The 13,806-nt window shown below is 46.0% G+C and overlaps 1 protein-coding gene across 2 annotated transcripts in view; it reads right to left on the bottom strand.

Annotated features, from left to right (window-relative positions):
* Positions 1 to 13,806, bottom strand: part of LOXHD1 (lipoxygenase homology PLAT domains 1) — a 213,373-nt gene that overhangs the window by 187,976 nt on the left and 11,591 nt on the right. For both annotated transcript variants that reach the window (XM_007465616.1, XM_007465617.1), the window contains exons 3-4: positions 11,739 to 11,819; positions 9,645 to 9,829 (exon numbers count right to left, since the gene is read on the bottom strand). In XM_007465616.1, coding sequence (XP_007465678.1) covers positions 9,645 to 9,829; positions 11,739 to 11,819 — 266 coding nt within the window. The remainder of the gene's footprint in view (positions 1 to 9,644; positions 9,830 to 11,738; positions 11,820 to 13,806) is intronic.

Here is a 13,806-nt window from a genome sequence, read left to right as displayed (position 1 = left end):
GAGTGGGTGTGTCTGCACACAACCCACATACACACGAGCCCACATCCTATCGATCTTCACCCAAGCCCCACCTAAGTGACCAAGTGCGCAGGCACAAGTGAAAGTGTTACCCTCAGAGAAACCTGAGCTTAGCTGGAGACACCAGATAGACACATATTAAGGAGTTAGAACCCAAAGAGGCAAATAGCGGTCCCTGAGATATGCTGTTTCTCAGCCATTTATCCATCTCAAAACTCCTGAGGGCTACAGCACACCGCCATCAGCCACAGTGGCTTGTTCTGGCTGTAGCTGATTCAGCCAGAATGTATCTGAACCTCAGGGAGCAGGTGGAAAAGTTCCTTCTCTCTGCCCATGAGATTCCTTACACATCCCCTAACTGCCTTTGGGGTGGGGGCACCACGCTGAGAATCACTGCACTACAGTGGAAGGCACAGACTTCAATTACGCCAGAGTCTGCAGGGAGAGGAAAACCCAAGGCAAGGGCACAGGTGATGCTTTCCAGAGAGGCTGGGGCTTTAGACCCAATGGGGTTTGGGTGGCATGGAGAAAACAGAAGGAGAGGGTGAAATAGAGCAGGTGAGGGGGAAGAGGCACGGGCCCTGATGTGTCCTCTGACCCTGGTATATATTTCAGTGGGTGATCCACAATTTTCTCCCTAACTGACTTGAGACAGATGTCTGGGAGAAAGGAGAAGCCCCCAAGGCAGCAGGCAGGCAGGCAGGGCCTGGGGCTCTGGCGAGAGCAGTCTTATTCAGTCCTTTTTGGGGTAGCTGAGGTGGGGCCTGAACCCCAGAAACTGCTGTCAGTAGTCTGGCTTCCACTCCACAGTCTGCGAGTAGGTGGGGAGAGGGTGTCTCATCCTGTCCCTCAGGCTTCGATCCCATTTCCCATGGGTCCCTTGAAACCTCTTCATGGTTTATTAGTGCTGGAGAGAACAGCTTTCAGAGCGCTGCCTGCCAGACACTAGAGCCAACACAGTCTGAGCAAACAGGTTGAGAAAGGGGAGTTGCTGGCCTGAGATGAAGAAACAGAGGAGGAGGCTACTCAGGGTCATGGATGTTCACCCTGACCTTCGTTGTAGGCACAAAGCGGAGATAATAATAGACCTTACTTCCTCGGGGTGTTATGAATTTTCAATAAGATACTATCTGTAAGGCATATGCACACGAAGACACAGTCTGAAGAAGGATTTTGTCCATAGCTAGTAGGTGTCATGGTTGGGATTTGAACCTAGGACTCTGTGACTTGAGACGGGAGCTCTGAACCATCATGCCCTCCACCCTCTTTGTGAATACCTTGCACTATGGCAATGTCTGTCCTCTCTTAGACTGTGAGCACCTTGAGGGAAAAGACCATGTTTTCACCCTGACCCAGAATCTAAGAGCAGCTCAGGGGGGCATCACCAATGGCAGTTGCTAATGTTGAGGCTTCAGTTCGAGGTCTGGGAGACTGTCCTTAGATCCTGGCCAAGGGCTTTCATCAGTGTGTAAATGTCAATGCCCCTCTGGGTTCTGGGTGTCAAAAGGGTGAACCATTCCAGACAGGATGAAATAAATCCTCTAGGAAGGGAATCAGGTGTCCATGTCAATGGAGGTGGGGGAATGCAAAGAAGCAGATGGCAGGAGGGAAAATTCGCCACGCTTCTGGAACTATTCAATAGTCAAGACTGTGTTTCCAGGTATAATCAACACAGATATGCTGAAAAAGCAGCTGTCAACCTTCCCCAGGCCCCAGAAAGTGCCAGGACCCCTGACACCCATTCTAAGAAGGAAATGAGCATAGAGGTGGCTGCAACCTCCCTGTTCAGGCTGCATATATATCTGAGATGCTTAATTAGGAGGTGTGATGTCTGCCTGGATCATTTTTTTGTTGAGATGTGGTGGAGAGCCAGCCAAGATTGGGACACCCACACCTGCTGACTCACGTGGGGATGAGTCAGGAGAATCCATAGGTTTCTCCAGCAGCCTCTAAGTCCTGGGCAAGGACTGAGGACTTGGGGTGGAGAGAGCATTTTCATCTTTTCTTCCAGGTGATTATGGTCTAGTGTCACTGTTAAAAATAGTTAATGAGAATTTAGGGTGCATTAAAAGAAGCAGGACATAAACCAAATGTCCACTAACCAATGAATGGATAAATAAAATGTACTATAAATATAAAAAGGAATATTATTAGGCCATAAAAAGAAATGAGTTACGGATATATGCTATAACATGAATAAACCTTGAAAACATGCTGTATGAAAGAAACAAGTCACAAAAGGCCCCATATTATATGATTCTGTGTATATGAAACGTCTAGAACAGACAAAACTATAAAGAGAGAAAGTAAATTAATGGTTGCCTAGAGCTAGGGAGTATTGGGAGGGGTGTGTTGTGAGTGACTGCTAAAGGGTATAGGACTTCTTTTGGAATGATAAAAATGTTATAAATTTGATTGTGGTCATGGTTGCACAACTTCACGAATATACAAAAAAACATTGAATGTACACATTGAATTATATGGTATGTGAAGTATATCCCAATAAACAAAAAAAGTAGAAAAAAAGAAGCAGGACATCAAGGGACACTGAATAGCTAAAACAATCTTTAAAAAGAATAACAGAGACTTCCCTGGAGATCCAGTGGTTAAGACTTCGCCTTCCAATGCAGGGGGTGCAAGTTTGATCCCTGGTCAGGGAGCTAAGATCCCACATGCCTCAGGGCCAAAAAACCAAAACATAAAACAGAAGCAATATTGTAACAAATTCAATAAAGCCTTTAAAAATGGTCCACATCAAAAAATCTAAAAAATAAAATAAAAGAATAAAATAAAAAGAAGAACAAATTTGGAGGTCTCACACATCCTGATTTCAAAACTCCTACAAAATTACAGTAATAAAAATGGTGTGGTACTAGCATAAGGACAGACATTTAGAGCAATGGAATATAACAGAGAGCCCAGAAATAAACCCTCATATTTATGGCCAAATGATTTTCAACAAGGGTGCTAAGACCATTCAATGGGGAATGGTCTTAGCACAGTCTTTTCCACAAATGGTGCTGAGAAAACTGAATATCCACAAACAAAATAATGAAGTTGGGCCCTTACCTTTCACCATATACAAAATTTAATTCAAAATAGATCAACAACCAAAATGTAAGAGCTAAATCTATAGCACTCTTAGAAGAAAACATTGGGACAAAATCTTCATGACATAGGATTTGGCAGTGACTTCGGATATGACACCAGAAGCATAAGCAACAAAAGAAAAACTAGGTAAATTAGACTTCATAAAAATTAAAAACTTTTATGCACCAGCAGACACAAATAGCACAAAAGGCAGCCCATGGAATGGGAGAAAATATTTGTAAATCATGTCTGATAAAGGGTTTATATCCAGAAATATATTCTGGATAGACTCTTACAACTCCACAAGAAAACAAACAACCTGATTAAAAAATGGGCAAAGGACTTGAATGCACATTTCTCCAAAAAGATATACAAATGACCAATAGCCACATGAAGAGATGCACAACGTCACTTATCCCCAGGAAATGCAAATCGAAACCACAGTTGAGATGCCACCTCACAACCATTAAGATGGTTATTATCAAATATAAACAAATAAAAACCCCAGAAAATAACAACTATTGATGAGTGTGTGGAAAAATTGGAATTGCTGGTAGGAGTGCAAAATGGTACAGCTGCTGCGGAAAGGAGCGTGGCAGTTCCTCAAAAAGTTAAACATAGAATTACCATATGATCCAGTAATTCCACTTCTTGGTATATATCCAAAAGAACTGAAGGCAGGAACTCGAACAGATATTCGTACATCAATGTTTACAGCAACATTATTCACAATAGTCAAAAGGTGGAAACAACCCGAAGGTCCATTGACAGACAAACGGATAAATAAAATGCGGTCTATACATACAATGGAATATTATTCGGCCTTACAAAGAAAGGAAATTCTGACACATGCTACAATGTGGATGAACCTTGAAGATACTGTGCTAAGTGAAATAAGCAGTCACAAAAGGACAAATATTCTATGATTCCACTTATATGAGGTTCCTAAGTAGTCATTTTCAGAGAGACAGGAAGAAGAATAGAGGTTACCAGGGGTTGGGGGAGGGGGAGGGGAATATGGAGTTATTCTTTAATAGGAACAAATTTCAGCTGGGGAAGATGAGAGAATTCTGGAGGTGGATTGTAGTGATGGTTTCACAACAATGTGAATGTACTTAGTGCCATTGAATGGTGCATTTGAAAATAGTTAAGATGGTAAATATTATGTACATTTTTCCACAATAATTTTTAAAAAGAAGCAGGCAATGGAGTCAGGGAGGCCCTCTGCACGCTGTTCTGATGAGGCCCCATCTGAAACACAGGGTTCTAGCTTGGGAGGCACGTTCTTGAGGGGCAATGATAAACCAGGGCTGCTCGGGAGCCATGCTGGGGATGAGCCACAAGAGGAGAGGCTGAGAAACCTGGGGGTGCAATCCTGAGAGGAGAGAGCCCTGTCTTCCTACAGACAAAGGGCTGACGTGAAAACCTCCTGCGCCGGGTGAGGGGAGGTCTGAATCAGATTAGCAAACATCTCAGGGAGACTCATGGGGGTTTAATTTCAGGCTGACCCTTCTGACAAGTGCTGCTCATCAGTGGGATGGGTTACACTGGGAGGTTGGGCAGCATTCCCCACTCAAGAAAGGCTAGATTTAAACCAGAGCTGGAGAAGCAACTGGCGGGGATGCTGTGGAAGGATTCCTGTGACAGCAGGAGACTGGGCCAGCTGACCTCCATGAGCCCCTCGCTCTGATCCCTCAGGCTCTGATCTCTCAGGTGCCCTTGGTCTTGCCCTGTCCAAGGGGCAGACAGAAGGCACATTCCACCAACAACTAGTAGCCCTGCCTTCTAGTCCCAGCTCTGTCAGTGATTGGCTGTCTGATCTTAGATGAGTCACCACCTCCCGGGCCTCAGTTTACTCATTTGTGTAATTAACACCTGCCTGCCTTCCCTCACCCCCCACCCCCAGAAGTGTGGCAAGGACAAAGTGAAGCAAAGACTCATGAAGAGGAGAGCCCAGATACCTTAGCAGCACTCCTCCCCTCCCTCCGGGTCTCTGCTTTCCCTTTCTCTCAGAGCAGGGCTGGTAGTGTTTCCAAGGATGCAGTTTGCACACCACTGGTGGTATGTGGGATGCTAGGGGTGATACATGAGGCTTATCTAATGTTGCATATTTATTTTAATATGTGCTAATTATCCTTGATATTTGTAGCAAAGGATAACAATAAAGTTTTTAATGATAGCGATATCGACTTTTTTTTTTTTTTTTTCGGTTCGCGGGCCTCTCACTGTTGTGACCTCTCCCGTTGCGGAGCACAGGCTCTGGGACGCTCAGGCTCAACGGCCATGGCTCACGGGCCCAGCCCCTCCGCGGCATGTGGGATCTTCCAGGACCGGGGCACGAACCCGTGTCCCCTGCATCGGCAGGCGGACTCTCAACCACTGCGCCACCAGGGAAGCCCTCAACTTTCTTTTTAAAATACACTTACAGTTAATATAAGTTGTAAAAAGTGAGTTAAAGAAGAGTAATAATGACGAAAGTGATATTTGAATAAAGCAAAAGTCTTGAAGGAGGAATGTGAGTGGCTGGGATTTGGGAACCCCAGATGGATTGGGGAGATATAACAGCCTGGGCCCCCAGGCCCCAGCAACATCCTCCCAGGCCTGGTGATCAGATGCAAAGAAAACCAAAAGACAAAGCCTTTTTGGTTGGTTCTATTGCCTGGTTTCCTTAAGGTGCCAGATTTTACCAACCGATTGACAACTAAGAAATAGAACTAGGTTCTTGGATCCTCCATCCACATGACTGTGAGCTGGTCAACTTCTACCTCCTCCTTCTTGAACCTGCTGTCTCTGTTCATACTCGTGCCAGTGGCTCCATGAGGAAGAGGACAGCCCTGACTCAGCCATTCCCCTCAAGGTGGTAGGAACACGTTGGGTCCCTCCTCCAAAGTATACTTAAACAGAAGCCTAGAGAGGAAATGCCAGGCTCTGTGCCATGTGGCGAGGGTGATATTCTTATCCGGGGCAGCAGTTCCAGTGCACCTCGGCTTAGCTTCTGCACCAGGGAGGGCAAGCTCCACTCAGGCAGTTGTGTCTTTATGCATGATACGCGAGATCCCCTGTAGAGGAACCATCTAGAAAACTAATCAAGGCCCAGTCCCCTCCGCTCCACTGTTATCTGCTGATCACCTTGGTCAAAGGGTTGGTCGGTCAGCCTGGAACACCTACCTTCCCTGAGGAGCTGGAATGAAAGAAGGTTCCAGCTGATTATTAGCCAGAACTTTGGGAGATGGCCCCTGGGGGTGGGGAGAGGGGAACAAGGGGAGGAGGGCATGGAATACACTCAGAAAATGCCCCCTTTCCTCTCTCCTCCTTCTATTGTGGCCCACATCCCACATTTTGAAACATTTTTACCTGTCAAACTACGAATAAAGAAATAATTATCTTCCCCATTTTGATGATCAAAGACCTCCAAACACCAAGTTAGTATAATTCCAGGTGAAAAGAAAAGAAACTTAACCTTTTGTTTACTAATACAGTCCCTGAATATATGAAGATCATTTTTTTCATTCCCTCTCCCAGAATCTAGCCTGGAAATACTAAAAACCCAATGCCCCCCAGCCCAGAAAGGAGCAGGGAGCCCAGTTAGGCAGCCTGATTCAGAGACTTTAAGAAAACACTACCCTGGACAGTTCTTGTGGAAAGTTGGGGAACCACTGAGTTAATTCATTCTTTCTCAATGGTGATTTTCAGAAGCTCTTCTCCTAACAGTGGAGCAATGGATTTTCATGTGACCAAAGCAGAAAGTTGGATAAGGAGCTAAAAGGAGGGAAAAGGCCAAGAAAGGGGAAACTAAGAGAACAAAAGAGAAAGATGGCAAGCTTGACAATTTGCTAAGGATTGATCCTGATAAAGAGACTGGATCAAAGATTAAAGTGCTTAAGGTCTACAGGAGAATTGGTGAAATTCACCCCAATGGAAAAGACAGGCACAGGGGGCATGGGCAGACAATTCACACACACACACCACAAATGGCCAATAAACATATGAAAATGTTCAACCTCACCAGTAATCAAAGGGAGAACATTGAAAAGCTCCTTTTCCAGAATGGCCATCACCAAAAAACCTACAAACAATAAATGCTGGAGAGGGTGTGGAGAAAAGTGAACCCTCCTACACTATAGGTGGGAATGTAAACTGGTACAGCCACTATGGAGAACAGTATGGAGGTTCCTTAAAAAACTAAAAATACAGTTACCATATGATCCAGCAATCCCACTCCTGGGAATATAACTGGAGAAAACCATAATTTGAAAAGATACATGCACCTCAATGTTCACTGTAGCACTATTTACAATAGCCAGGACATGGAAGCAGCCTAAATGTACATCAACAGAGGAATGGATGAAGAAGATGTGGTACATATATACAATGTGGAAGATGTGGTACATATATACAATGGAATATTGGAATGGAATGGAATATTACTCAGCCATAAAAAGAACGAAATAATGCCATTTGCAGCAACATGGATGGACCTAGAGAGTGAAGATGGACCTACTGACTGAAGTAAGTCAGAAAGAGAAAGACAAATATCATATGACATTGCTTATATGTGGAATCTAAAAAAAGGGTACAAATAAACTTGTCTACAAAACAGAAATAGAGTTACAGATGTAGAAAACAAACTTACAGTTACCAGAGGGTAAGTGGGGGGAGGGATAAATTGGGAGATTAGGATTGACATATACACACTACTATATATAAAATAGATAACTAATAAAGACCTACTGTACAGCACAGGGAACTCTACTCAATACTCTGTAATGGCCTATATGGGAAAAGAATCTAAAAAAGAGTGGATATATGTATACATATAACTGATTCACTTTGCTGTACACCTGAAAGTAACACAACATTGTAAATCAACTGTACTCCAATAAAAAATTAATTAAAAAGCATAATAAAAGCCCCTGTTCCCATCCAGTTGGGAAATTAAACAATACTACCAGCTGTTGGCAAGGCCGAGTGGAGTGGGTGCTCTTGCACAGCTGGTGGGACTGTGCACTGATGGGTCCTTTCTAGCATACTTTGGGAATACCCATTAAAAGCCTTAACCCTGTGTATTCTATCTGACCTAAAAATTCCACTTAGGAATTTATCTGAAGGAAAGAATCATTTATCTGTGCAAAGATTTAGGTGTATTGTTCATAATAGTATTATTTATAATAACAAAAAATTTAGAGGGGGAACACAGTATAAATGTCCAACTATAAAGGATTCAATGAATAAATGATGATATCTCCCTACACCAGAATGCTACAGAGCCATTACAAGTAGGGGTGTTGAGTGACATTTAATGGCTTAGAAATATACATGCTGTAAAACAGGAGATGTTGTAACAGCCCATCCTTTCAAACTATGTATTCACAGAAAAGACTAGAAATAAGTGCGCAAAAATTTCACCAGTGATGTTTTTCCAGGTGATGGGATTACAGGTATTCTTCTTATATAATTGTGTTTCCATATTTTTTAAATTTTCTGCAATGATCAAATTTGGCTTTTGTAGTAAAAGATGGATAACATATCTTTAAAAAAAGAATCAGTGAAGTTGCAGGTTATTGTGATGGGGACACCAGAGGAATGGGGCAAGTGTTCAAGGTCAGCTGGGAGGTGGGAGATAAGAGGTAGACAGAGAAATTGAGAGCTGAAGTCCATTGGAAGAGAGGATATGTTTATGTGCTCAGCTGGGGTGCAAGAGCCAGTGGCACTTGGAGACCACTGGGTACGTGCTGGGAGGTGAAATGTGTTCTACTGGGTGACCGTGGGAAAGTCACTTCTCTTCTCCTGGCCGCCAAGTTCCTTTCCCCTCCGATGGCCCATGACTCTGTGCAATCAGGCTATTATGATGATGGTACCCACATGTGATGTCCCCTTATTTGAAAAGACAAATACGTTCAATAATGGGGTGAGGTGAGGTCAGGACTTTAGGTGACAAAAGAGTGATAAAATAGGACATGAGATACAACGTGTATATTTTTATGCTTTGATCCCCTGCCTCCCATTTTTCCTGTAGAGCTAAAAATGACTGAATTTAAGGATTTGGGCCAGAAATGTACTTGAAATAAGTTGTTTTACTCCTCATAAAATCAGGAGGAGCTGGGGGCAGCACGATGGAACTCTGGAAGCTGTAGATTGCGATTCACATCCACCATGCCCCCCTGGCTGGAACTCACCTTCCTTGGTCAACAGAAAAAAAGCTAGGGAACAGGAAGACAGGGAAAACTGCCTTTGAACTCAGAGGGGACGCTCCGTAGATACATACTCATCAACAAGAGCTGTTGAAAACATAGGGTACCCTCAGGGCTGTGCCCATTCCTCCATCACGGCTCCAGGACCTCCTGCGTCTCCCACTTCCATGAGCCCCCAGAACTTGCTCTTGGGAGGGACCCAAGGAAAAGCTGGGGCTTCCCCTGGGCCCTAGTCAACAGGAAGAGGTGGCAAGGGGTGATGGGGCTGCCCAGAACAAGACAGAGTCCTGGGTGAGCCCAGTGCAGGCAGGGAGGGATGGTGGGCAAGCCAGCCTGGGCACTGACCTCTAGGCACGTCCATGGGGTTGAAGCTGGCCAACAGGTCGCGACACAACTGGCGGTCACCCTCCACCTTGCTCAGCCAGTTGTTGCAGTTGAAATAGTAACGGAGGTGAGGCCGCTTCATGTCGGTCACAATCACACGGTCCAGGTACCAGCTGGCGTTCAAGCCTGTGTTGTCATGCTCGATCCTGGTGCAGAAACAGACACCCGCACCGTCACTGGCAGGACAGAAACGACGCCCCTTCCATACTGAAATACCCCAATGTTTGTTCCAAAGAGAGGTTTAATCATTCTGATGATGTTGTTACTTTACCTCTCCAACCTCAGTTTCCTTATCTACAAAGTGGGGACTCCTTGCAAGGTGGATGAACTTATGAATGAATGTTGCATCGTTACATTGCCCACAAGGAAATATTGCCTTCCATGGAAAATCCAGGATTGCTAAGGCTTGCAGTGGGACCATCTTGAGCTTCCCCTCTCTCCCTGACTCCCAGACACACCCCCACACCCCAGATACTCAGTCCCACCACCCAGAGGCTCCCCCATGGCCACATAGACTGGTGTTGCCCCATAGAAATATCACATGAGCTTCATGTGTGAGCCAGATAGGTAATTTTAGATTTTCTAGTAGCCACATTGAAAAAGAAAGACACTGGTGAAACTAATTTTAATAATATATTTTGTTTAATCCATTTATCATTTCAGTGGGTAACCGTGTAAACATTTATTAATGAGCTTTCTTACATCCTTTACTTCGTACTAGTTTTTCAAAGACCTGGTGTGATTTTGCACACACAGTGCATCTGGTTTGGGCTAGCCACATTAGAGTGATCAATAGTCCCGTGGGGCCAGGGGCTGCTGTGCTGGGCAGCAGAGATCCAGACTTTTCAAAATCTGGCCCCCATTATCTTCCGCCACTTCCTACAGTCCTCTTTATCCTTGGCAGTCCAGTTTTCTCTTTGAGGCCCAGTTTCTTCCCCAGAACTTGACCCTTGGATGACCTCACTTTGCACCAAGCATCCCATCACAGTGAGGCCTTACAACTTGCAGGTCTTAACGGGACAACCACAGTCCAAGACAACACACACATGGATGACACACATGATATACACAAGGATGCATGCCTCTGCCTGGCATGGAGCCTGGCACATAGTGGACCTCAGCTTAGTGGCTGCCTTTCCCACACACTGACACCTTCTTCCCGACCCTCCCCCATAAGAGCCCCTTCCGTGTTCATAACCCCCTTTCCCCACACAACCGGTGCCAGGGCCCTCATAAGTCCCTTATTTTCCCAGTAAAGAGAGTTCATGGCCCTATATTTTCTAGGGGGAGGAAAAAAAAAAAAAAAACAAGCGCTGAATGGAGGCAGCATTTCCCTTCTGTCCAGGCCCTCTAGTCTGGGTACAGACAGACCATAAGTGATCTTGACATGCTGGCAAATGGGTATGACTTGATTGGGGGTGGTAGTAGGTGGAGGGGGGCAAACAGGGGCAATTGAAGGCTGTTCCTCAGCAACCAGGCTGGCAGAGTTATCCCTCCCCACACATTCACAAAAACTCCACCAGACAGAGCAAGATTAGGGGAGATCTCTGTCAAAAGGCATCCTGCAATGTGACCTGGCATCTCTAACACTCACTGGGCGCTTACTGTATGCCAGTTAATATTCTAAACACTGACTCATTGAATTCTTACTAACTCTAATGGTGCCCTAGGAGCTAGGCACCATTATTACAGACAAGGAAACTGAGGCTTGGAGAGGAAACCTCCCCAAAGTCCCACAACTGGTAAATGGCAGGGCAGAAATTTGAACGAAGGCAATCTGGACTGAGTCTACTAACCACTTTGCTAGGGTTTCTCAGAGCATATTTCCCAAGTGTGTGAAAAATTGTCTCAAGTTGTCTTAACCCAAGGAAGTGAAGCTCTAATGGGCAAATTTAGGGCACAATGACTCAGAGTAGGAGGGAAAGATTTGGGCCTTTGGTCACCCCTCAGATGACGTCAGGAGAGCAATCAACACCCAAAAGTGTCAGTAGTGAAATCAGTTCCTATTCTACTTGCCTTCCTCTCACCCAACCTGGTCAGGGGCCAGGTTCTCACCTGATTTTGTAGATGAGGCCCACATTATTGGTTCTCACCCGGAACACATCGATGTTGGCTTTCTCAAAGGCAGATTCGCTCCTGCAATGAAGGTGTGCACAGTTAGCACAGACCAGCACTTGGCTCACAGGCCCTGGAGGAGAGCCAAAGGCTGGCATCCCACCACTTCCTCCACCATCCCACTCCAGGAAGTGCTACTGCCAACCAATCCCATTCCGAGATTCCTTTCTGACATGGTTTGGAGAGGTGGAGGGCAAGGATGGTTAGTACTCATTCCTTGCTTTCATGCCCAGGTTCCTATGGGATCCTTGCTATGTATCATTAAGGCAAGCATGGTGGGCAACATTAGTCCCATTTTACAAACAAGTAGACTGCTAGTTGGTAGCAGAGCCGGGACCAGAACCTGGCTCCCAAAGTCATGACCCAACGCTCTGTGGTTGCTCTGGGTTGGGAGAGTGGAGGAGGAAGGAAGGTGTGATAAATGCCATGGTGCTCTTGGGTCTGCAGGCCGCCTGGCCTCTCCTCCTCACCTGCCTTGCTCTTGCTGGGAAGAATTGCAATGGCAGCCCCAAGTGGATGCAAACCTTGGGTGGTGGGCCATGGTCCTGCCATTCCAAGGAAGGAAACATTCAACCCAAACCAGCGACCAGGGAAGTGGGGGCAGTGAGGGAATGCATATCTGGCATCCCACAGAGGGTGCAAACAGAAGCAAGTGCACCTGAGACGTTTCTCAACGAGATGCCCAAGCAAGTCCTGACTCGGGAGCATCCTAGCATCCATCAGCTTAGACACAGGAAGGCTGGAGCACCGAGTCCTCTGCGAGGGGAAGCCTGAATCTCACGTGGACATCTGCTCTGTCCTCTGTGTAGGCCAGGACGCCCGCCGCTGGAGCCCGGGCCCGCTTGCAGCTCTTCCTGCTACCACAGTGGAGGCCTCACAGGGCTGAGAGCTGTGAACCTCCCTCAGTGCTCCTGGCCAGGGCTTTCAGCACGAGCACACAGCCAATGGGAAAAGAAAAATGCAGAAGATATGTCTGTTCATTGGCCATCACGTGTTTCAAAATAAAGAGGGAGGTGAAAGGCCTCCTCCCCAAGGCAGCAAAGGCTCAGGCTCTCTCAGTAACAGAAGGCTTTTAAGGTTCTAGAGACCCAGAAGCTGTGATTCTGCAAACAGACCCACTCTGGCAAACAGTCTGGTCTGGGGAGATATTTCATTATGGTGGGCACGGCATGAGACATGGGGCCCAGGGCCCTCCTAAAGCAATGCAGAGCTCACAAAATCAGGTGAAAATGTGCACCGAGGCCGCCTTATCAGGGAGAAGAACCCCCAGGGGTGTAGCCCGGGAAACAGAGCGGGAGGAGAGAGTGGCAGGAACTTCCGGGTTTTGCTGGCATGAAAAGGCCCGCCCCCAGGCTGGCGACATGGACCTGTCAGAATCTCACTTCCAAGGGTGAGTGACAACATGGCCTGTATTCTGTCGCAGAGTCAAAGCAGTTGTTAAATGACTTGCAAAACACATGAACATCGATTATGTGCATCAGGACTGTGTGAATGGGAAACAAGGAAATGAATAAAAAAAGCCAGCTGCTTTCCTTCCAAATCACACCTTGTCTTTTCTTTTCCAAATCACCCTCCTCTTCCCCTACTCATTGGCATTGGCTGTTGTATGTTTCAGTATACAAGACAAGGAAATCGATTTTTAGAATAGACAGGAGTCTCTATATCATATAAATACCCTACAAAGCAGTCACCCTGGGAAGCTCTATGATGGAATAGTATGCAGCCATTAAAAATCCTACTGTGAAAGAGTATTTAATACAACAGAAACATGTTTATGAAATAGGCTTAAAAGAAAAAGCAGGTTAAAAATAGAATGTAGGGCTTCCCTGGTGGTACAGTGGTTGAGAGTCCGCCTGCCGATGCAGGGGACGCGGGTTCGTGCCCCGGTCCGGGAAGGTCCCACATGCCGCGGAGCGGCTGGGCCCGTGAGCCATGGCCGCTGAGCCTGCGCGTCCAGAGCCTGTGCTCCGCAACGGGAGAGGCCACAACAGTGAGAGACCCGCGTACA

Source organism: Lipotes vexillifer, unplaced genomic scaffold (genome assembly GCF_000442215.2).
Source record: "Lipotes vexillifer unplaced genomic scaffold, Lipotes_vexillifer_v1.1 scaffold36, whole genome shotgun sequence".
NCBI lineage: Eukaryota > Metazoa > Chordata > Mammalia > Artiodactyla > Lipotidae > Lipotes > Lipotes vexillifer.
Note: the sequence above shows the minus strand (reverse complement) of the source record. Positions and strands in the feature narration are given on the sequence as shown.